Below are 24,633 nucleotides of genomic sequence, written 5' to 3' on the forward strand. Positions count from 1 at the left end.
TAGTGACGTCTGATGGTGGAGACAAAGGCATTTAACCTTCTTGTTGCTGAAAATGGTATGTGTAAGTGTATTCAAGAACATTAAATGGAATGTGTTCCTTTCTCACACCTCCACCCTTATAGGAAATTGCTAGCACAGGCTGATTTCTTTTTTTATTTTTTATGGTGAGTGAAATGCTTCCAAATCTTAAGGGCTGACCAGAAGGAAAAAATTGAATTATTTGTGTTTTTTATACGTGCTTATTGTTCAGGTACGCTAGTCCTCTTAGGTGAACAACGTACAAGTATTGCTCTTTCTCAAAGAGCTCTGTCTTCTAACTTTTTATTTTGTGTTTGTACTGGGTTTTGCTAGGATAGAGTTAACTTTCTTCATAGGAGATTGTATGGGTCTATGTTTTGGATTTGTTACCAAAACGGTGTTGATAAGATGGGGATGTTTTAGTTACTGCTGATCAGTGCTTACACAGTGTCAAGGCCTTTTCTGTTAATCACATTGCCTTGCCAGCGAGGAGGCTGGGGGGCACAAGAAATTTGGAGGGGACACAGCTGGGACAGCTGACTTCAACTGACCAAAGGGATATCCCAGACCATATGAAGTCATGCTCAGCAGTAAAAGCTAGGGAAAGAAGAAGCGGGGGGACACGTTTGGAGTGATGGTGTTTGTCTTCCCAAGTCACCGTTAGGCGTGATGGAGCCCTGCTTTCCTGGAGATGGCTGAACACCTGCCTGCCCATGGGAAGTGGGGAATGAATTCCTTGCTTTGCTTTGCTTGTGTGCGCGGCTTTTGCTTTACTTATTAAACTGTCTTTATCTTAACACATGAGTTTTCTCACTTTTACCCTTCCGATTCTCTACCCCATCCTGCCATGGGGACAGTGAGTGAGCAGCTGTGGGGGGCTCAGCTGCCTACTGGGATTAAATCACAGCAGTGTTTCTGGAACAGGCCAAAGAACTAAGCCTGATCTTTGGTGTTCATCTAATATGGGCATGACTGGTCACTAAGCAGATGCCATTTTTTGATAACTGAAAGTCAAGTGAACAGGAGAACAGCTACCATTTAAAAAAAAAATAATAAAAAAATCACTAAACAAGTGTTACTGGGGTTGATTGCCTGTACGCATATAGGTTTGTGCCTACAGAAACACACATGCACACACACTTAATTCCTTTATTGGTTTGTCCTGAGTTTACCTTATTCATGCTAACCTATTCCTTAAATAAGGATTAATTTTCAGTTGGCTTAAATCTGTGACCTGTCTTCTCATGGGCTCAGATACGCACTAATGCTGGCAAAGGGAAGGGGCAGGTATGAGACACATTCAGTTTTAGGCTGGCTTATGCTCTGGAATCACACCCAGATTTCAGTGTTCTGCTCTGATCACTTCTGACGTCAAAGTGGGGCATACTTGGCCAGCTGCCTTCAGCTCATTAGTGCTTCCAGGAAATTGAGCACCTAATAGCAGGCCAGTGCTACTCTGGGCTTCTAAAGCTTGTTTACATCTTTGTTTTGCACCGTCTTATGTCTGAACTTCTGAATTTCAGGGCCTGGTACACTATAATTTCCCATGTGATGTCTTGCACTCCCTTTGAAAACAAAAAAACCCCAAGTGCTAATGTCACACACAATGTTGTCCAGTTGAGAAATTGGAGAAGACACTTTTATTAAATACAGACTTTACCATGCTTGTTAATTCTTCTTGCAGATGGTCTGTTTTTACCAAAGTCACAAATGTGTCATCCAAATTAAAGCTGTGGAGGTGACAATTCTAGAGAAATAGAATAGCTACTGGAGTGAAACCATCCAGCTGATATGGAGGATAATGCAGTGATCTCATGTTGTGTTGCTGGTTGTGTGAAGAGCATGTCCTGTAGCTTCCCAGTCCTTGTATGGAATAGGACAACTGAGATACAGTGTGATGGGTTTGGGTAAGATCCTGTGGCTGCAAGAGTTAGATTTTTCTTGGAAAGCTTCCTTCATTATTAACTTAAGTATTGTCCAGAAGTATGACAGGCAGGATGCTAGCTTAATTTCTGTTGAGCTGGGGGGGGGTAGACATTACATGATGCTAGGTGAATTGAGAGTTCTAGCTTTTATTTCTGCTTGCATTTTAGAATCGGACTATTTTAGTTAGGTGTCAGTCATTCATAGGTTTATTCAATTTCTGAGTGAGCACATTTTCATTTCACTGATGTATTGTGCCTTTGTGCCTTGCCTCACCACGTCATGTAGCCTGGTTGCTTGAAAGGATTTGAGCTCTTACTGGGTGCCTGTTGATAGAGGACACTCTGGTAGGAGTGTTGTATGCATCTGCAAGCCTGTGTGTGCCTCATCTGCTGTTTGGGAGTAAACCGGGATGATGTGGAAGCGAGTCTTGGGTAGTTGGGAAATTGCAATGGAAGATGTGCTTCTGTACCTCTCTGTCTTGTGCATACACACACTTAGCTGGAAATGAAAGAGTATTCATAATGGTTGTTACAGCAGCCATAATATGCCCACGTGAACAAAACAAGTTTAGCCATTTATATGAAAAGGGCAAAACAGAAGGTCTCATGAGTTCTCCTGAAGCAGGTTAAGAATTCCCCACCCCATCTGGAGCTTCATCTTCCTTGATGATATAAGCCCAAAGAGGGAATATACGCCCATGAGTAAGTACAACATCAGGTGCCATAGTTTAAACTGCTTTTATGTTGATTATTTTGTTATGCTGCTTCCCTGCCTCTTCGGTGAATTGGCCGAGTTTTGAGCACAGCCGTACTTCCACTGACTTTGTTGTGGGAGCAGTAAACGTTGTGGGCTGCTTGATGGCATAACCTCGTACACCAATGCAGCAAGCATTTGCCAGCGTCTGTAGCAGTTTGCCACAGTAGTTTGTCTCTTTTTTGTAAATTTTTTAAATGTCATTTTTAATTTGTGTGATTTGCTCTATATTAACACTTAAGCTTTGAAATATTAGTACTGCCTTGTTTCAGTTCATTAACAAAACAGAAAGAAGCAATATTGAGAGAAAATAACCAAGAAGATCATTCAACATAATCCAAAAGGTTTTAAACAGCATGCAGTGGACATACCTAAATGTATGCATCTATTGTTTAGTGTCAGGAGCAAGCAGATATATGGGTACTCATTCATACTATATTTTTGGTTTTGAAAGACTTTTAAATCTACCTAAATTGATCAAATATATATATTTCTAAAGGAATAATTTATTTAGCTAATAGTAGTTTCATATGCATTTCAGATGATTCCTGTTGTTCTATGGAATAATTTTTCCAGTGCCCTTTGCCAGAGTTTTGTTTTTGAGTGATTTAGGAGGTGGTGATCTCTTTAATTATTCATAATTGCTTTATAACACTCTGTTCTAAACTGTATTTTCAGAGGTAGACTAAGGTATGTCTTTTCAGTTAACAAGAAAGTGGTCAAATACTTAAGGACTGCCCTGAAAGCTTACCCAACAAGGTACTGGCATGAGTTAAGAATTATTTTTGGTATTTTAATCTGATGCTAAAGCTTGACAAGACCCATAGTATCAGGTAGTTCCTTTCTGTACCTATACATGGGTATTTACCTATATCTCTGCAAATGCAGAGTTTGGTCTTTATTTCATTTTTAAAAAAAATGCTTTTAAAACTACCCAAAACTCAAGAAATCTGAAAATGTACTGGGTTTTGTGTTAATTGGGGAGCAGGCCAGCAGCCATGGCCCTACCCCTTCCAAAGGCAATCCAACTGAGGAGTCAGTGCAGGTCAAGGATAATGCAGCTCAGAAATGGAAGCGTAAATAGGTCCCTACAACTAATCTGCTGTGCCACCCTCGCGTTGCCTTGCCCCTTCCTTGAGAGACAGATCCGATTTGTTGCCGAGCTGACAGCAGTACAGCAGGTTGATGGCTTTGGTAACACATGTAAAAAAAAAGGCTGCTTCTAGAAAGAGTAGGAGCAGCAAGGATTTGCCAGGTAAATGCAGCTCCCTGCTGGGGGAACGAGTATGTTTTCATACTTCGAGGAGTGGAGCCAGCAGCACAGACCACCACTGCAGGCTCCCTGCCAGCAGCACCACAGCTGCTTTTAGATATAATGCCATCTGCCAGCCCTGAGCTGGCTTTCGATCTCCTACAGCCTCTGCTCTTCTCTAATGCAGTGGTAAACAGCCTACAGATGTAGAGTCAAAATCATGGTAAGGGATTAAAATATTAGGGCATTGTTGTTTGTGCCAGTTCTAAAGCTCCCTGTGGAAAATAGCAGAAAAAGCTTCATCTGATCAAATTGAAAATGATGATCAGGTTGTCAGGATTTTAGCTTAGCGTCTTACGTAAGTATTCCTGTATGTCAGAACAAATCCACAGAGCGCTGCTTTGTGTATGGGTGTGTGGTGTCAAAAATACACGGGTAAAAGACAGCTTAATAAAATTAATTATTAACATGTAAGCTAAAAATGTAAGGGGCTCATAGATCCGAAGGCTGTTATACATTTTACTTTGAAATATTCAGTGAGAGCAGGATGACTAAAGCAGAGCTGGAAAATACTGGAGGATCACATGAGGGCTAAAAATACTCACGCTAGGACAGGGAAAATAACCAGGGCAGAATGAACTGTTTGTGCACGAATGCTTTATATATAATGCGCATAGCATCGAAGAGCCAATTATGCAAGAAAAATACCTATTTTCTTTAGGGAAATGGTATATCCTACTGTGGCAGATAGGCTGTAAATTAATTTTGAGGGATAAAAATACTCAACAAAACCAGTCTTTATTTTAGCAGCTAGTGATACGATTAGGACTCCTGGGGGACTAAAGAACTCCTCCTAATGCTTTTTTTTTTTTTTTTTTTTTTTTGCTGTCCACCAAAACATGCCACCTTTTTCCCCAGGTGGCAGGCAGTTGGTATTGGTGATGGCAACCTCTGCTCGTGGTGGCACAGTGCTCCAGGACAACGTGGCAGAGCTGGACATGGGAAGAGCCACGGGGCAACAAACTGAAAATGTTTTTGTGCCTAGTTCATACGAGGCCAAGGAATTGTACTAGCCGATGAGAACAGCATGTGCAGTGACAGTGCTGGCCTGGGAGGTAGAGAAGAAAGTGGCTCAGCCTTAATACAGACACATACCTCCTCTGCCAGCATGAGGAGAGTTTTAATTTTTAAACCCACTGAGCCCGAGAATTTAGACCACAAACCAATGCTGCTTGTAGTGTGGGAGCCAGGGCCTTTTTTCTAGAAAGAAGATTGTGATTGAAAAACAGTGGTGAAATTTGAATTGCTGTCTTAATTTTCAGTGTACTGTGGGCGTGGTTTGAATGTCTGTGTTGCTCAAATTTTTGCATGGTCTTTTGTATTTCAATATGAATTTCTTCACATATTTTCTTTCAGATTTTCCTTTTGAGGCTGCTTTCTCTTTATAGCTAAGCAGACAGTTGAATTTTAGAAAATGCAGATTTTTAAGAGCATTTCAAATTTCAAATTGTATTCTTCTGTTAAGCCTATGTGGAATGGTCTCCTCCATTGAAGATGGATGCTTACAGGCTTTGAAGATGTTTCTAGAGAAAATAGCGGTTTCAGTTGAGAACAATTACTAGTTACCATTAAAATGTTGGTTGTTTTAAATGTAAAGAAGAGTCTTCATTTATGATGGAGAAGAGGCTGTGGTTAGTTCCTATCTATCAAATTTCCTTCTATTAAAGATGACCTGAGGGAGTCATGCCATCAGCAAAACTTTTTCTTCTGACAAATAGACTCCATTGTATGTTCTTGCTTGTATTGCTCTGTTGAAATTTGTAAAAGGTGCTTCAGTTTCAAGTATTTGTACACACTTCTCTTTGCCAGCTGTCTGGCAGTGATGATCAGAGTAGGGCGGATCAGACTGTACTGTAGCCAGCAGCAGTGGAGGTATGGAGAGCTGGGGGGACAGAGGAGTCCTGCCACCCAGGGGAAGTTAGTACCACAAAATAATTAGGCAGCTGCACCACAGCATGTTGGGATGCTGAAAGTCGAGTCAGATTTTGTCTGAGGTCATTTCATTCCCATTAAGCATCATTTGTCATCACTTATGCCATTAAGCATCCCTAAATTGAGCAGTTTCTTGCATCCCAGTGTTGCTGCAACAATAAGCGTGTGTGAATATTAATTAATCTACTGTGCTCACTCATTTGTTTTAAGTGGGTGGGGAGTTTTTTCTTTAGCTCATGAAGAAATTGCTAGCTCTGGCCTCTTGGTTTGGTTTTTTTTTGTTGTTTTTTTTTTTTTTTTTTTTTTTTTCCTGTGGCATGAGCCAGGAACATTCATTTTATGAAATCCTTTAATTTGACTGAAGATAGACTGCGAGTGATTCCCAAATTCCACTGAAGCAGTGGTTGTGAGGGCTCAGCCAAGTCTCATGCTTGCTCAGGACTTCCATTGCTGTCATGCCATCCTCATGCATGTCCACACTGTATTCATGCACGTGTTTTCTTGGAATTTTACATTAATATTTAATGGCGTACTAATTACTCATATAGCTTCAAGGAAGATTTCTCTCTAAACATTAAATAGGTCTCTTGTCTGCAAGACTGTGCTTGCGTTGTAGTGTGACCTGGAATTTGCAGCCTAGCTTTGTTGTACCCAAAACCTGCATAGCGCCAACATCCACTGTTTTAAATTGCAGAAGTGTACATCTGTCTGTAAAACTTACATCTTTAGCAAAAAGAATAGTGAAGCTGAAATTGGTGGGGACATATTTAATTATGATGGACTGACTAGTAATTGTTTCTGGAGCACCATAGATGGAAACCTGTAATGCATTTCAAAGCTGGTTCATCCAACTTATTTCAGTACAAGAACAAAATAATTTGTCTTTCAGCTGTGAATTTATTTTTCCCATCTCTGCTAGTGTTATATGGGCAGGTACAAAAAGTTATCCAGGTGCTAACTGAAGCAACTGCAATACTGTTCACAAAAAATTTTAATTGAACTCTGCACTGACCTAAAATCAGAGCTTGCTGTAACAGAAGTTCTCACAGAACAGCGGAGGTGGGAAGGCACTTCTGAGATCATCCAGTCCAAACCCTTTGCTCAAAGCAGGGTCACCTAGAGCCAACTGCCCAGGTCTAAATGCAGTTGAGGTTTAAGTGTCTCCAAGGATGGAGACCCCCCCGCCCCAACCTCTCTGGACAGCTCATTCCAGTATTTGATCACCCATAGAATGAACAAGTTTTTTCTTATGTTTAATTTCTTGTATTCCGATTTGTGCCCACTGCATCTTGTCCTTTGACTGGGGACCACTGAAAAGAGTATGGATAAGATCCCCCTGAAGCTTCTCTTCTCCAGGCCGAACAGTCCCAGATCTCTCAGCCTTTCCTCCTGTGTGAGGTGCTCCAGTCCCTTTGTTGTCTTCATGGCCCTCTGTTGGACTCTTTCCAGTATGTCCGTGTCTGTCTCATACTGGGGAGCCCTGAACTGGACCCAGCACTCCAGATGTGCCTCACCAGTGCCGAGTAGGGGGGTAGAATCACCTCCCTCAGCCTGCTGGCAGTGTTCTTCCCAATGCACCCCAGGAGGCTGTTTGGCCTTCCTTGCTGCAAGGGTGCATTGCCGGCTCAGGACCCCCCCAAGTCCTTTTGTGCCACAGTCCTTTCCAGACTGTTGACTGCCAGCATGTTCTGGGGCATGGGGCTGTTTCTCTCCAGGGACAGGGCTCTGCACTTCTTTTTGAATGTCAACAGTAAGCTTGAAAGGGAATGGGGAATGGGTAAGAATAGGTAACATTTATGGTGCTGATTACAATGCAGTGTTCTCAGTGGTCAATGAGAAGAGCTGGTTATCAGGTGTTTTTTTTTAATATAAAATACTTGTGTAAAATTTTGTGCTTTCTCAGAATATGTAAATGGGTTATATATAAATATTTTCATAGAAGATATGATGTTGGACAGAATTTAAACTGCTTGGATTATATAGCCCCTCTGAGCAATGCATTAGGAGTTATTCCACACTTGCACTAATTGACTGCAAAGCCATTGTGGTGCTCAATTGCAAAGTCATTAAGTCTACCAAGATCTTTTGTCTCTGTTTAAATATCTGGCTGTCTCAAGTACTTTGCACTACTCTACCAGCCAGCATCCTTTAATTCTTTTATGAAATTAAGCTTCTGTTAGAATGGGGGGCTTACCTCTGAGCCGATTCTAAAACTGATGCTTGAGAATAAATGTGCCGTAAAGCTTTTTTTTTTTTTTTCCTCCATGAAATTTTAAATTAGAAATCCCTAGGCATTCTCTGTTGCAATTAAGTTCTATCCAGCTGTTGCTAATACAGTCTGAAATGCTCAGGTTATTTAGCTGGTTTTTATCTGTGTTATTGAAATTGGAATATCTTGTTCATTTAAGAGCTGATCTTGAGCAGCAGAGCAAAAGTCGATTTCTTTTGATTTGTCTGGACATTTTATAAAGCTTAGCAACACTTTGCTGTAGAAATTCAAAAGGCTTTGTTGTTTTCAAAGGAGGGCAGAATATAATGCAGTGTATTGGTGCTATCCAGCCCTCTCTGCAGACAGTGGTGATGTGGGCTTGCTCAGCATGCTCTGGGAGGGTTCCTCAGCTGCAAATTGGAGAGAATACCTGGGGATTAAATGTTTATGCCTGCTCTGTCCTTACCTCTCTCTGCAGGTTGAAAAGAGGTGTGTACTTAATGATTTGTCTTTCTGTGATCAGCACCCCAATCTACAAAGAACTAGCTCACTTTGCAGGACTATTGAGTGTGAAAGGGAGTAATATGCCGTGGCTGCATACCGTGCCTGGCTTGGGTCTTGTACCATGACCCCCGAGGAGAAATGGCGAAGAACTAATAGGCCGGGGATGCTGTCCTAGAAAAGCTGAGCAGCTTCTCATATGCTTGTGCAGGTGTTTGCTGCCTAGGTAAAGTCCAGTGCTGCCTTCAAGTAGAAGAAGGGTAGTTGGTAGAGGGGGGGGAGATGCATTGACCAGCCAAGGTTTCACATTTGAAGGTCCATACATTGTTTTATAGCACTTGATTTTCAGTCGATATCCTGAACTGCTTCTTGCAGGTGCAGAATACAATAAGAAATAAACATTGATACCTTGGTTTAGGATACATCTCTATTATTTTCAATTTTGTATGGGTAACTTTTGCAGTTCCATCTGATACAAATATTCACTAAATAACTTCAGGCCCAACTAGAATGCTATAGTCAAAGTGATTATTTCATGTGTGTTTATCTTGCGTATTTCAACACCAGTTTTCTTCTATTTATCTGCTAATCCAAATGAAAATTGTTTTCCAGGCTTTGAGAGCACCTTAACAATCCTCCTCTTAAGCAGCTGATTTTTAGTCAGTCAAAATGTGGACTGAACCTGGAAAATGTGTAATGAAGGCAGGGTGCTAAAGTTTATGAAATTGCCTTAACAAAGAAATACCAGCAAAAGATCCTAGCATTTTTAATGTGTTTCCACAACGGATTTATTCTTTGCTGATCCAAGTATGGTGTGAAAAGAAGTTTAATTTCAGGGATGTATACAACATTGAATTTTCCCGACTTTACCAAGTCTGTGTACTGTATCTGAAATCTGCTAGAGGTGAGTTTGTGTATGTAATTGTAAGGATTTAGGCATGGAAGTTACTGGACTGGAGTGACCAATTTAAAAAAAAGTATTTTATTTTTTTCCTTATCTGTCTCATTTTCAGGAGCGTAGAAGAGGAGAGTGGGTGTCTTGTACAGAAATGCTTACACAAGTCAACTGAATTATCAAGTTGTTTGTTTATGTTCTGTTGGCATTAGGTGACCCAGTTAACCCAGAGTTATCCATAGAGGCGGGAGGCTTCAGATGCCTGTTACAGAGAGGCCTGTGACTAAATCAGAAAAGCCTAAGCTAGCTTGATTAAATAACCCATTGCTGATCTCCTTTCCCATTGTTTTTTGGCTCCTCCAAGGGACCACTATACACAGTTTGAGGTCAGTGAGACTGTCGGAGCTCCAGGGTTTGGCCATATGGACAGCCTCACAAGTCATCTTTCTCCCCCTCCTGCCCTTCTCTGCCTCCTTGTGATTTCTTCCTAGTAACACCTTTGTAAAACACTGGTTTTACAATGAATTGCTTTAATAAAGTCTTGTCTGACACTGGGGATAAGTTGTGGAGATGACAACTTAGAACAATATCATAAATCAAATCACCTTCTGGGAAGAGCAGCTGGCAAGGTGTGGGCTGGAAAGTGGTTGCTGAGAAAGCTGGGCCAAATCCTTCCAGGAGTGGTGACTGCAAGCTCGGAGCTCAGCTGGGTGCTTGCTGGATTTGGGCTTTCTCCCTCACGCTGTGTGGCCCAGGCTTCAGAGCCAACAGCATTTGGTGGAGGAGTGTGGCCATGGAGCCCATCAGCAGGTCCGGGCAACTGTGTTTTGCTCTTTGTAAGAAACAGTGATAAATGTAGGTGCTGCAAAGCAGGACTTCTGATTCACATGCCTGCTTAATAAATCCAATAAAATAGTTTGGAGAGAGGGATGAATTTCTGTCTTAACCCAAGTGATTTCTGTACCAGATGTATGTCCACTGCATCTGAGGCTTAGTCCTAGCTAGTGGGAATAAGGAGAAGGCTATGAGTCAGAGTACAGTGCCTGTGGCAGCCCAGGCAAGGTGAGCTGGGCAGTCATTCACGTACCAGGGCTGAGCGACTAAATCAAACCACTGACAAGGAGAGGAAAGATGGAGAGGCAGAGCAAGGTGTGAGGAGCTGGCTGTGAGGTTCATGTGAAGGCACTGTGACCCCTTTCACATAAACATTCCTCTGCTCAGGCATTTACGTGCCACAGGCATTGTGAAAAAGAGTACCTGCGGGCACTTGTTACTTGCCTTTTTTTGCTGGTAAAGATGTTGTTCCGTGTTCTGGCACATTTGCAGTGCAAGTCATTAAAAACAAATAGCAAATCTGAAGCAGATCAAAACTCATCTCTTGGTCACTATGGCAACTGCGAGTTCACTGATGGATTTAATTCTGCATGCTCTGTCTAAACTATCAATGCCCTTGTCTCAAGGATGGTTTACATTTGAAAACAAAGAAAGCACAGTTTAGCTGAGTTTTTTTCAAGTCTGTCTTTCTCCAGGGGAATTGAAGATAGATCTGTACGCTAAATATTGGGCTGGGGGAATAGTCTGTTAATGGCATATTTTTTAAAGCTGAAAGCCGCTGACAGCTAAGGGAACTTTATATTCTTAGTTCAATGTTTACTTATTTTAGTTTGAGTTACACCACTCTCAGTAGCAAACTCAAAGTAAAACTGCTAGGAAATGTGGGTTTTCCTTTCCCAAGGTATAGCAGCACTGTCACCTTGAAGTAACAGAGAGAATGGCTGGCTGTAAAATGAATACTTTTGTTTCAGTACCAGGTTAATAGGAATGTATTTATCATGGGGATACATCTTGATTGTTATTTATTGTACTTTTTCAGGTGCTGCTAAATCCAGTCCAGCTTCTAAACCAGGATCAACACCGTCTCGCCCATCTTCAGCAAAAAAAGCTGCACCAAGCAGCTCAGCATCCAAATCAGATAAAGATTTGGAAACTCAAGTCATACAGCTCAGTGAACAGGTAAATTTGCTTTAGGCATAAAATTAGATGCATTCATTGTCAGAGACAGGCATGAAATCTAATATTGCCCTCTGTTGAATAATGCTCTCCAGAATTATGAAGGGACAAAAGATTGAAATAGCTCAGCTGGGAAGAAAAAAAGTGATTTATTGTTAAAAATAACATCTGACAGAGATGACTGGTGTTTGCCAGTATTTTTAAAAGGTGATCTTAGGAAGGACAGGTAAGTCTTGCTGAAGTATAATTTTATTAGATTTTGAAATGTATCTTTTATTTCACTTGGATAGGAAAATTCCCAATAATGTCTTTGCTCTTGTGTATTACAGATTTGAAATAAATCATGTTAATGTGTCGTTGTGGAGAAAGCAAGCCTGTTTGTAACACCAAGGTGTTAGAGATTTGCAGCTGAATCAAGAGTAGCTCATTGCACTCTGCTTTCTGGAAGGAAGGCGTTAAGACAATAATATGCCTTTTTCATTTAAAAATGTGATCTAGCTTTGTGAGAATACTTAGTTATATTATAAATAATGTTGGGCAATATAATTAATAAATTTTCAGAATTTCTTTAATGTTAGGAATGTAAGGGCTTAATTTTCATTTATGCTAGGAGGCTTTATGCCACTCTGTCATTCCTGGACATGCAAGAGTGTCTGCACTGGACATGAATAAATAGCTGCATCTGGCTTAAGACTGTGCTGTCAGAATGGTGTAAATGCCATGAGTATAAATGAGGCCTAATCCTTGTATTTGTCCTGGACGAGGGAAAACGGAAAGGAAAAACCTCGTATTTTAGAGTCTGAGCTGCCTGGCAGCTGCATTCAGGAAGAAGTCATTATTCTGGATCAAGCATAATTTTCCACAATTATGGGCATTTCGGTTTCAGACTTTCATTGACCTGAACAACAAAGATTTCAGTTTGTTGGGGCACTGTTTGTAAATTCTTGGTTATTGTTATGTACTTAAGGTGGTGGATGGATAACCACATACCAAACATGATGTCCTGCAGATTCAGTGTAGAATTCTGAGCAGCAGAGAGCACAACAGGGTCCACCAGCCTTCCAAATGGGCTTTTGATTGTTGCTGTAACAGCAAAGTCTTTAAATGTTGCACAAGGAATGGATTTTTTTTTTTTTAATCACTGTAAGAGTGGAGTTCAAATGTCAGCTTAATGCAAGTTAAACCGTGACATTTGTACTCAGAAGTCAATGTGTTCGCTTCAGCAGAAGAGTTGGTTGGGATCTGAGCAACATAAAAATGTTTGATCTTTAGTAAAATAGGCAGTCACTATCACATCCACTGCTAATGTATTCCTAGCACGTTCCATGTGTGAAAACCTTAAGCTTTGTATACAAATAACCCTGAGGGAAAACTGATGATTTCTCTCATCACCAAAGAGGAGAAGAAAATTTGAGATTTGGAAAGCTGGTGTATTAATAGCTAGTTTTTAAGAGACCTCTTTTAGCTAGAACTGTCTGGAAGGCTTTTTTTTAATGCTGGCAGCATTTGGTATCTCATTTCCCACTAATGGTTACTTGTGGACCCTGGGCATATAACACAAGCCAAAAAAACTATGCTGCAAGCAGCTCTGAGCCAGCTTTTTCTGACCCTCAGTCTGAACATGCTGGACGAGCCAAATTGCCTGGTTTTTTACTACTCTGCAGCAACCAGGGAGGTGAGGGCAGCAGCCAGTTTTACCCCTTTGCTGTCTTGATTATGAGTAAGAAAAGTTGAATGGTGTCTGTGGATATCAAATTCCTATGTGGATGTAACAGATTATTTTTTTTTTCCAGCCCTTTCATGAATGGCAGCTAAGGGAGATTGAAACATCTGAACTTCCGTGCAATTTGTAGTGGAAAAATTTAAGTAGTGGGGCTGTCCATACACTATATTTTACCACAGGGTTGCTTAATGAGCTATTTGCAATAATCGTAAGCCATCCATAACATTTTCTACTTTAATGGCTCCCAACAATCTTAAAGTTTCTCTTAAAATGGTCTTAGCTATTGCCTTGATCTGTGCTAGTGTAAATTAAACACTTCCAAGGAATGTCACTATGCACTAGAACTTGATTACCCATAGCATTAAAATGCTAAAGTGGTCCCTGCTGTGTTTTTGGTCTGTGCCAGCTAGTACTCTCCCAAAGAGTTCGAGTGCAGTTGAGGAGACAACACAGACCAGGGACCATTACATATGAAGAAGGGACTCTTACATATGGTGAATGGTCCCAGGAACAGTTAACTGTATGCTAGTATACACACAGTTTCTGAAAACAGCACCATCTTGGCTGCATGTCTACAATATGTACTCAATCTTCAATCTGGCTCTGTAGTCCTGTTGAGTATTCATGCTACCAGTAAGTGCCATCAGAGAAGACACCAGTTAGTAAGAACTGCTGCCTTTGCACCCATTTAACTGGATTGCAGAGGGGTACTTCTGGTCCAGAAGCAGAGCACAGGAGTTAACATGCACTGTTCCTCATGCAGGATCAGCCTTTTGGCATGTTCATAGAAGGAAAAAGTAGGATGTGGATATGCTAAGTACTTGAAGAAAAACAAATTAGTGTGTCATGGACACATAGTTGATATGTAACTGAAGAAAAGCATATTTGGTTTCGTTACAACATTTTCTGTATACTGTAGTTAATTAACTATGTGCATATATGCATAGTTTAATGATTCTGTTTCTTGAAACGGAGTGAACGTGATAGAATGAACACAGGAGAATGCCTTCATAGTAAATTGGTCTGAAGGGGAGGCAGTCTGAGCTATTAGCTGCCAATGTTTCAGCAGAAGTTCTTTGTTTTCCCAAACTCTAGCAAGCACAGAGCAAGAGATCTAGAAGCAGTTATGTTCTTGTTCTGTCTGGATGCAGGCGTTCCTCTCAAGGAATATGCTGCTGCAGATCCAGAAGACATGTCTTAAACGTGAGGTCCCCATGTATAGAACAAAATATTGTAAACTCTTGTTCCATTTTGCTGTTCCTACTTTCATGAATAAATAGTTAATTTTAAGGTGACCAGTCATTGTATCAATCATAGATTCAAACTGTGAAGGGAAGACTTGGGTGTCACACTGGGGCTGCTGGTCAGGAATGGGTTAGTATGTGAATAAGATGCTCTGAGATCCTGCCCTGGTAACAGGTCAGTTCTGCTGTCTGACACCTCTGAGAGTGCAATCAAAGGTCAGAAAAAGGCATCACTAGCTCAGCAGTTACAGAAAAATGAACTGATAGGATTTAGTAGGCTGTCAAAGCATTGTTTGAACTCTGCTGGTATTTTTACTAGTAGAAGGAATAAATCAGCTTGCAGTAGAACTGGCAACATAGAACTTTCTATTAAATTGTATCAGTTAACTGCAATGTATTCTGATGGCATTTAATTTATTTAGAAAACTCATTTGTATAATTGCAGGCCTTAAAATGTGGATGCTAATTTGGCTGTAATTTGGATGTGATTGGGGTCAGTGTGTTTACTGTAGGCAGTTTCATCCGTGATTATTTCTATTGCTTGTTACACTGCTGTCCTCCGAATTTGAGAGTCTCATTGTGTATACCCTATTGGACAGTATTTTATCTGTTATGCTCCCACAAAATTGTTCTTTTTGAAATATATATTTATGTGTGTGTATATATATGTATAAAAGTATATTGCAACATCTGTCATGATTTATCTGAAGCTTAATCATTAACAGCTATGTTGCCTGTAAATGATTTGCAGCAGTCCTGGTGGTGAAATTGAGACTGACAGTATAGCTTGAAGACTTGTGAACGAGGTTGCAAAGAGAAAGATGCTTGGCATTTGAGAGAATTTGTTGATAGAAACAGCACATTAATCAGAGCAGAAAGTCCGTGGTGCAGCTGGTCACGGCATCAGAGTGCTGAAACATGGGTCTATAACAATATGGTAAGTGGGGAGGCAGAAAAGGAGAGGTGAAAAAACAACACAGCAATACTCACATTTGCAACTGGAGGACGTTTTAATTTCCTAACTGGACTGTTTCCCTTTGTGAGCTTTTCTGCTAGATCTACATATTTTTTAGGCAAGGAGATACTGTAGGTTTCCCAACAACTACACATTAATCCAGGCAAAACAATGCAAGTACTGAGCTGAAAGTTTTATTAATTACCATTACATGATGCTTCTGGCAGCTTTGTTAGGAGTCAGATCTTAAGTAGCCCTGATTCCTGAACTGCTGCTTTGGGTTTCACTATAAAAGAGCACTGAGAAGATTGACCTTTAAGGATCAAGGTTAAGATGTATCCAAGAGGCATAGTGGGGGAGCCTGATTTACTATTCTCTCTTGTGTAAGGTTCAGTCTAGCACTTTAGGAAAAAAAAAGTGGACTTCATTTTAAGCTATAAAATTGGATATATGTTTAAGATTGTTTAGCATGCATAATTTTAGACTGAGTTGTTTTGTATGTAGTGCACCTCATAGCTGATGCATCACATCTTGGTTTATATGCAGGTACATTCATTAAAACTTGCACTTGAAGGAGTGGAGAAGGAAAGGGATTTCTACTTTGGCAAATTAAGGGAGATTGAACTTCTCTGCCAAGAACACGGGGGAGAGAATAATGACCTTGTCAATCGGCTAATGGAAGTCCTTTATGCTTCAGAAGAACACGTAAGTTCAAGTTTAATGTCTTTTATTTAGACAAAACAGCTTAATTTTGTAACAAATGTATTGGCACAGTATTGGGTCATGTCCTATATTTAGGTCAGCAGAACTGTAGCAGCTAGGATTTCCATGCCTCCTCCCCCAAAAAAGAAGTTTGCATTTGCAGACTTCAGCTTGGGGAAGGGATTCGGGAGGCTGGTTGCTTTTCACTGCTTCAGTGTAGGTTTTATATTCTAGGTTTGCTGAAGTTGATCTGAAAGGGGAGAGTGTGTGTCACAATATTAAATTGATGTCATATGGTTCTGACCCTTAGGTTTTTTTTCATCTTCTGCCCTTCTGCATAAAGCCTTTTGCTCGTGTTCTTTAACGTGTTGAAAATCACAGAAATTCTGACAGAGGTGCTGTTCAATGTCTACAGCTGTGAACCTTCTCTACCCCATGTGGTGGTGTTGTAATATGCATGGTGCAGGTTGCCAAATACATAATTATATCTGCAGAGATAATGCTCTTTAACATTTTTTTTTTATCCTGTAGCTATAGGCAAAATTCTTCCTTGTGCAAACCCAATAATCCTCTATTACCAAAATTTCAGAAATGTATTGTCTGCAAGATTAAGCAAGAATCTCATTGCATCTTAGACTTAGTGCTGTAGACACTGAACAAAGCAAGAAGCTGCAAAGGGTGCTGGTTAAATTCCTCAGATACATTCAGGGATAATGATTCAGTGGAGATTTAGCTGAACTACTCCCATTCATGTTAGCGAAATCCCTGTATGCACTGTACTGACGATTGACCCTTCAGTCTTCAGCAGATGATGGCTTTGGCTCCAGAGTGTATAAGCATCAACTTAATCTCTCGGCAGCACTGTGGTACCATAGGCTGTTTTATATCTGCTCCCAGAAAGCTGTTGGAGCAGTAGTCAGCTGACTTAAAATTTTATATCAAAAGTAGTGCCAAAGGAACTACTAACTCATGTGCTTTTCTAAAAAACACTAGTAGAGCATAAATGAAAGTTAGGTGCAAGAGGGACATGAGCTTGCCGCTGACAGGGGCCACTGCTCAGATGAGAAGTGACAGGGGAAAAGAGGATTTGTTCAACAGTGCAGGGCGAGTGCTAGAGAGGAAAAGGAGGAGGAAACCATTATTTTAACAGGAATAAACAATAAGACAAATTTGCCAGGCACGTGATAACAGGCTAAAAGAGTTACATATATATAGCGGTCAGAGAAAATGTCTTCTGGATTCAAGAACAGTGATTTATTTATAAAGCAAAGCCAGAAAAATCCCTCTTCTCCCCATACCCCTACCACATCTGTCTGTCTGTTGGCTTAAATAGCAAGTGATTCTGTGCCAAGGAATGCATTTGTTGCTTTTCTTCCTGCACTTTTCCTTACTGGCAGAGCACATTACAAAATGTTCTACTTCAGTCCACATCTCAGTGTTTTATCTGCTTCCTCCCTCCAAGCCTTTCTCTGATGAACGCATCATCCATGCCTGCGCATGCACTACATATGACGACCGTGCCTTTATCTAAAATGTGTTTGCAGTTGGAGGCCGAGTATGTCACTTCAGCAGGAGAGTGCTGCTCCCCCAGAGGAGAATACAGCGGCCATTCCCCATACAATTTTTTTGTACCTTTTAGTGGGAGACTTGATCTCCTCATCATCTGGGGTGCATTTCTTCCTCAGCTTAGCAAATGGAATGTAATTTGCTGAGGAAAGACCCCAATGCATTAGCATTAAACCATAAATGGTTAAATTAGCATAAAGTTTTCAGACTTTGCTGTCTCGTTGCCCTGCTTTGCCCTTCAGTTCTGTGTTTTCTCCCTCTGTACTGAATTTGTCCCAAGTTAAATTCTGTATTGCAGCATTTTGCAGGTTAATCCCTCAATAACAGCAGTTCAGCTTTCCCAATCCCCAGATGGGAAATAGCCCCAATTCCCAAACCACAGGCAACTCCAGCATTCCAGGTTTCTTGCTAATGAGTTCATCGTAAATCCAACTTAGATTTTTTTTTTTAATCTCTGCTTCAGAGTGTCTCAAGTATACAGAGACAAAGTGGAAAAAAAGGATTACATAATTTTCAGGATTTGTGACATTTACAAATGATACTTCAGCTGTGAGGCTTTTCTTCAGGAAGGGGATGCACAGGAGTGCAGCTCACACATACTACACAAGTGATCCCTGACCAAAGCCTTGTGCTTGAATATTGTGACTAACAGATTTGTTTTCAGTTCATACTTCTAATAACTGCTTGACAGCAATTTCGAACTCTTCCTAGCTGTAATTTGACAGGCATCTACTGTATTCGACATGGTACAGAGATCATGTCCTATTTTTCATACCAACTGTTCTTACTCAGAAGGGACAAGTCTCCCTTTATACCTAATTTTCTGTTAAGCCCAATTTAATCCTCCTACAAGAAAAAAATAAGAAAAAAAATCTGGACAGCACTTTAAGTGGTCACATCTCCCAGTAGCTCGTAGGTCCCCTGTGAGCATTGTAGGCTGCCAGGTGAATTCTGTGTAGAATGATTCGGAATGCAAGTATAGAGTTTAGTCCCTGTAAAAAGCATTCTCCAGAGGTTTGATTATTGCAGTATTGCCCTGAAGAGATTTTTATCAGGTTCATGTCATGGGGCAGTGGCGGGGAGTGTGTGTAATTATTTTTTTTCAGAATTCCAAGTCATAGTGTAGTTTCAGTCATGTCACTTCATAAGCTTCTGTTTTGTTTAATTCAATAAAGGCTAAATTTTTAATACTGATTAATTTTTTTATTATTATTTTTTTGGTCTTGATTTTGGTGAGTTTGAGTCTTACAGCACAAATATCAATCCATTTGGGTTTGTTGTCTTTAGAGGCTCCCTTTTCTTTTCCCTGTTATGGTTCTGTTTTAAACCTCATCATTATGTCTCTGCTTATGCAAAAGGGATGTTGTATCTGCTAGTGTCATTTAACATCTGGCTGATCAGTCTGTAATCCTTTGTAATTTTTAATTACAAATCACTCATTTGTAATCCTACTTCTTCATCAAAAACATCAAAGTTGACAAAGAACGGTGTTAAAAAAGGATACATTTGGGTGGTGGGGCGATGTGGCCCCTACCACTCATGCTATGAGTACTATAGACAGCATTGAGAGCTCAGATAGTATGTAAAGCATTTAGTCATATGGTTTTACAGTAGGAGAGCTTCAGACCGAGGAACCAGAAGAGGCTATGTGTCTAGCTGTGAAACCCAGAGGCATGTAGGTCTTGGCACAAAGCAAAAATGTAGGAGAGCTTTTGCTTTCCTACATAGGCTGTTCTGGTTCAGTTCACGGAGAAGTTGGGTGAATTGCTGACATTTCATCTATCAGCTGCTCCGCTCAAGTTTCCAAAGCAATTGCTCAAAATGCCATTGGTTTTGTATCTTTCTGCTCTAGCAGCTACTACGTCTGCCGCTGCTTTTGGAACAGGCACCCACCCCCCCAGCACCTGGGTTTTGTAAAGTCTAGCTCTTCAGTCTGCAGGCATACCTGAATAGTTTGAGGCAGATGGATTGAAGAGTCAAAAGAGAGCCCCTCTTGTCATGGGGGACAGAGATGACCATGGTCATGTGATCCAAGCCACAAATAAATGCTCTAAATAGATCTTCTACTACTTTCCTTATTAGGGGATGCTATTCAAGGAGATTCCAAGCCCCAAGGTAATTGGGCGTAGTGACTCTTGTCTTTCCCATTTTACGTGTCTATACAAGCTGTACATACTGAGAAGCACGTGTCCGAGTCTCAGAACAACTTCTGAGGTAGTCACATAAGATTTACCATTTCCATCAAAGGTAAACCTGGCAAGAGAGGAGCCTCCACTCTTCTTCAAAGCTGCAGAGTAGGTTCCCAAGCCACTGCCTGTGTTTAGAGGCTTTTCCTATTATATGCATGAAAAGATAGCATGTACGTGACCTATAAAGTCTGCATGAGTGGGCTTTCTAGTAGGTGTTTCTCATAAACTCTGCACAGAGAGAGCCTATGGAACAGGTGCATCCCAGAACAGGTCACCTCAACCCATAAGGAAGGTCAGTATAGGTGGGGTTAAGGGAACATAGCTCACTGCAGCTAAACAAGCTTCAGTTTTCTCACCCTGTAAGGCAGGGTCACATTCTCACAGCTGTCAGATTCTCCCTGTGAAACTCCCGTTCTCTGCAAGTCTTGCACCCTTGCAGCCCATCACAGAAGTTGTGATTTCTAGATACTAGGCAAAAAGCCGTTTTGATGTGATGTACCTACTGTATGTAATAAGGGCATCGTTCCCCCCCCAAGGGGCCATAAGGTGCTAAACAGCAGTTGTCCTGACTGACATGCGTAACTTCTACCTGAGAATAGTATCTGAGTGATGAAGCTTGCTTTCAATTGAAATTTGGCCATTTATGTATGTGGTAAACAGCTGAATATTTCCATTGTATCAGCAAATGTTAGGAAACTTATTCTCCCATTCTTGCCCTTTAGAAATATGAATATTTTATTGCCAGAAGGGAATTTTCTCATTGCGTAAGCTGCTCTGAACTATTCTGGGAAAACTCAAATTATGGCCTTCCTTTTCTTTTAATTTTTGCCTCAAATTTGAAAACTTGGCAGTATCAGTTTGGTGAAGTTTGTTGTTCAAGCCGCTCGCTTCTAACAAAAATTGCTGAGAGCCAGGTGAGTTCTGCAGAGGTACCGCATCAGGGATGCTGCGTTTTGAATGGCAGCTCAGTGTCTTGGAAAAGTGTTTACCTTTGGAGCTGCCTATAGCGGAGCACTACTAATGCAGGGCAGAGAGTAGATGTGGGGGATCTTTTCACTGAACCATGTTCCGGAAAGATGGAAGCCACTTGAGAGGAAAGCTGTAAATGCAGCTGCACTTAATGGCAATACAGAAGTAACGCCCTAAGAGTCAGCCAGGCATTTTGAGCTCTGATAACATCCAGGTCAACTCAAGATACCAGGTCTGTTGTCTCTAAATTGGAAATTGTTTTAAACTGGTGTCACCTGCAGTGAGGATCCAGCATTCCCTTCAGTCAGGGATTCTTCTCCCAAGAGGGACGTATATTCAAAGAGACAGCTCTGGAAAATACTGTGCATAATAACTGTGTGCAAAAGGGAAGTATTTATTAACAATTAGTGCTCTTAACAGTAGCTCTATAAATCAGTGAATACTGAAATTTTTTTCAAAGCAAATGTGTTTGCAAGTCTTTGGTTGTTATTTCTGGATACTGCTAAAAATTACTGTTTTGGTAACCTTTGAATTCAGGTCTATGTTAGCAGGGGTGTATTATTTTAGGAAAGTAGTATGTCTGACCTCAAAAAGGAGACTGAGGTTAATTTTTAACACAGGTGATAGCAGAAGTGTCTTGTCCACTTAGGGTTATAAACCTAGAGTGCAGATTGTGCGAAAACTGCAGCAGACAGTTTCAGAAATCCTTGGACAAACTGAAAATGGGAGGACATCAGGATGCTATGATACAGCATCTACCTGTTGAGCATCTCACTGTCTAGCTATTCAAAATGTTCCCTTACTGGGACAGTATACACTCAGTGATCTTGAAAACTGACGCTTTTTCTGGGGAAGAAGTACTGCATATGCATTGATTAAAAGCAAAGTAAATGCATTTTATTGTAATACTACAAGATGCTGCTTTTCTCAGGTAACAGCTCATTTTGTACTTATGTGCATGAAAATTAGAAGTTAAGCTTTAGGCTATGACAGGCGCTGTGGGGCAAGATTACATGAGGAACACTTTCTGCTGAAGAATGTTTTGGGGTCTTTTTCTCCCTGCAGGAGAGCCACACAGAAGAGCATGAAGGTGAAGAGCAAGTCCATGAACAGCCCCAGCAGCAGGAGGAGTACTGACTCATCCAGCGCCTCTGACAATTTTCATTTTGTGTGAGAACTTTCTTCTGGAGAATGGAACATGTGCGGCCTCAAACTTGAAATCAGTTCACTCCCAGTCTGCCATTAACATTTATGTACCATAGTGAGTGCCAGCCAACCACTGCATTCTGTACCCATACTTTGCCAAGATGCGTTTGCAGACGTCTTCTTTCAGTGTATCTTCCCAAGAGGTTGTAGGGCTACATCACCTACTGTACATCACTGCAACTTCACCACTTGGCTGCTTGAGATTTGTTCTGCTCTTTAAAAAAATATATATATTTATTTTTTTTTTCCTTTTTTGTCTTAAGTATGATACACTTGTAACTTGTTCTAACATATTTATATTGGCATTTTGTGTGGCAAGAAGTACCGTACCACTAGCTGTGTCTCTCACTTTGTGGTGCTTTTGCGTTTTCTAGTACATCTGCCTTGGGGCATCAATTCGGTTGAACAATTGGAAGAAAGGGATACAGTGGAAGTCATACTCAAGCCATAACGATGAGGTGTGTTGTGGAGGAAAATGCTCGTGTTGCTCACATTTATTCCTTTCCTGCCTTCACAAAATGGAAGGCAGAGCATCTGTTTCAATAGGAGACATTTAAACCCCTGTGTTAGAAAGCTTGTTAGAAAGCTGCATGGTATGTTTTTTGGCTTATTTCTGGAGGAACAGACATCCACTTAAGTTTTTTGAAAACCCTCCCAGTTTCCTGGCTAGTCAATAGACATTTCCCAGCTTCTCTTCCTTCCTGAGGAATCCAGTCCCAGCCTCCAGCTGCAGCTCTGACTCCGCAGAGCTCAGTGCTGATGGAGGAGAGAAATCTCTTTGACACATGTGTAGCTGCAGGACACAATCTCTGCCGTCTTACTTGGTTTCCCACCCCTCAGAAGAGGACAAAGTAGGCCAGCCGTTTCTTTTCGCTATCCTTCCCCCCGCTGCTGCCCTGGCCGTGCAAGTATGGAAGACGGGAAGTTTCCGCAGTAGTGCAAGGCATGGGGAAAAACAGCAACAGCACTAGCCCTGAACCTCCCTGAACTCCCTTTCAGTGGGTGGTGGACACCTCACGGGTGTTGAGACTGCTTCTGAAGCACGAAGAGGCAGTGAGGAGTCCTTCTGGAAAGGGAGCACATATCAGAGGGGGGACCAGCTGACCGAGGGGCACAGAGCCGGTTCTGCGCTTGGCTGACCTTCCTCTGGTGAGGCTGGTGTGGTGCAGAACCACGTCTGCCCTGGAGAAGTCTGCAGTGAGAGTGTTCCCTTCCTGTGCGGTCCCATTGCCCTGTTCTAAATGATGGTATTTTATAAACAGAGGTATCTTGAAGTATATAAAGCATTCCTTATTTTTCTTGTAAAACTGCGCATTGTAGTCTCTGAATATTTAATGCTTGGTATTCCTGGTCTCTCACTTGATTTTCTTGATTCTGGATTGTTACACTGATTAGCAGGTACATGGAAGTCCCACCCCAATGGGCAGTCACTGAAAAACTCCAAAGCCTGTGGAACAGCTAAATCATCTTAGACCTTCGTAGGCTCCTAAAGCATAAATTCCCAGCTTACGCTTCCACAGAAAGGTTTTTTCAATGAATCAACCCCCAGCACACACACACATTCATGCGCAGTTTTCTGTTCCTAATCAATCTTTTGCAGCTAAGTGGCTCTTAGTTAAATGTGAGATCCCTGCTGTTGTGTTGCACCACAGACAATATATAAAATACTGTTAAGCACTAGAACAGGTTTTTCCAGTTCCTTCATCGCTCCCGCTGCTCAGCAGAACAGTTTCTGGACCCTGCGGGCTGAAGGTTTCCCAGCCCTGCCTCCACCACTGGCCTCACGTCCTACCTGGTGATGAAGTGAAAGTACTGCAACCTGCAGGCCAGCGCTTTCCCATTTTGATTGGTTATGAATAAGGTCTGGTTTATAAAAATGTGTATAGTCCAAAATGAGTATTTCCAAGAATCACCACAAATGGGGGAATTGTCATTTTCGTTGTATTTGTGTTTATTAGAACATATGTACTTATTACAATTGTCATTGTAATAAACGGTAGTTCTTCATAATACTGTTGAACCGAAGAGCAGTTACTAATTTTTTCCAGTCTCCAGAATGTCCTTTACGCCTGTATGGGATTTCTGATGGGGCAAGGAGTTTTGGGATCCAAGCTATAAACTTAATGTCATCAGCACCAGTCTCTGCTTACTGCAGTTCATCCTTCTGCCAATACTCGAGCAGATGCATGGAGAGCACTTCAAGAGAAAATGTTTTTCTAAAGGTGCAAGTGGTCGGGTTGCTGAGCTCCCCGGGGGGTTCATAGCCAGGCTGTTGTGCCTCTCTCCTTTCCTCTCTTTGAAGCACATTTAAAAAAAATTTTAAAAAGCTGAACTTCATTTCCTGAAAATTCCTTATATCCCATTTCTGGTCTGAGGACTGTAACCCTCTCACGGCTCGTATCAAGGGGGAGGTGACTGACAGAGGGAGCTGGGGCGGTAAAGTACCTTGTGGGCGCTAGAAATTGGCTGTGCTGAGGGGAGAGCGATGCTCTGAAAGGGCGCAATGAGTTGTCCTTCTCCCCT

General features: G+C 41.3%; 1 protein-coding gene across 7 annotated transcripts in view; it reads left to right on the forward strand.

The window, feature by feature from the left end:
* MAPRE2 (microtubule associated protein RP/EB family member 2) overlaps positions 1-24,130 on the forward strand; it is a 101,424-nt gene extending 77,294 nt beyond the window's left edge. For all 7 annotated transcript variants that reach the window (XM_049830178.1, XM_049830159.1, XM_049830205.1 and 4 more), the window contains 3 exons: positions 11,420-11,559; positions 16,025-16,183; positions 21,970-24,130. In XM_049830178.1, coding sequence (XP_049686135.1) covers positions 11,420-11,559; positions 16,025-16,183; positions 21,970-22,041 — 371 coding nt within the window. In that variant the 3' untranslated portion in view covers positions 22,042-24,130. The remainder of the gene's footprint in view (positions 1-11,419; positions 11,560-16,024; positions 16,184-21,969) is intronic.
* The last annotated feature ends 503 nt before the right edge of the window (positions 24,131-24,633 follow it).

This window comes from Accipiter gentilis, chromosome 2, assembly GCF_929443795.1.
Source record: "Accipiter gentilis chromosome 2, bAccGen1.1, whole genome shotgun sequence".
Taxonomy (NCBI): Eukaryota; Metazoa; Chordata; class Aves; order Accipitriformes; family Accipitridae; genus Astur; species Astur gentilis.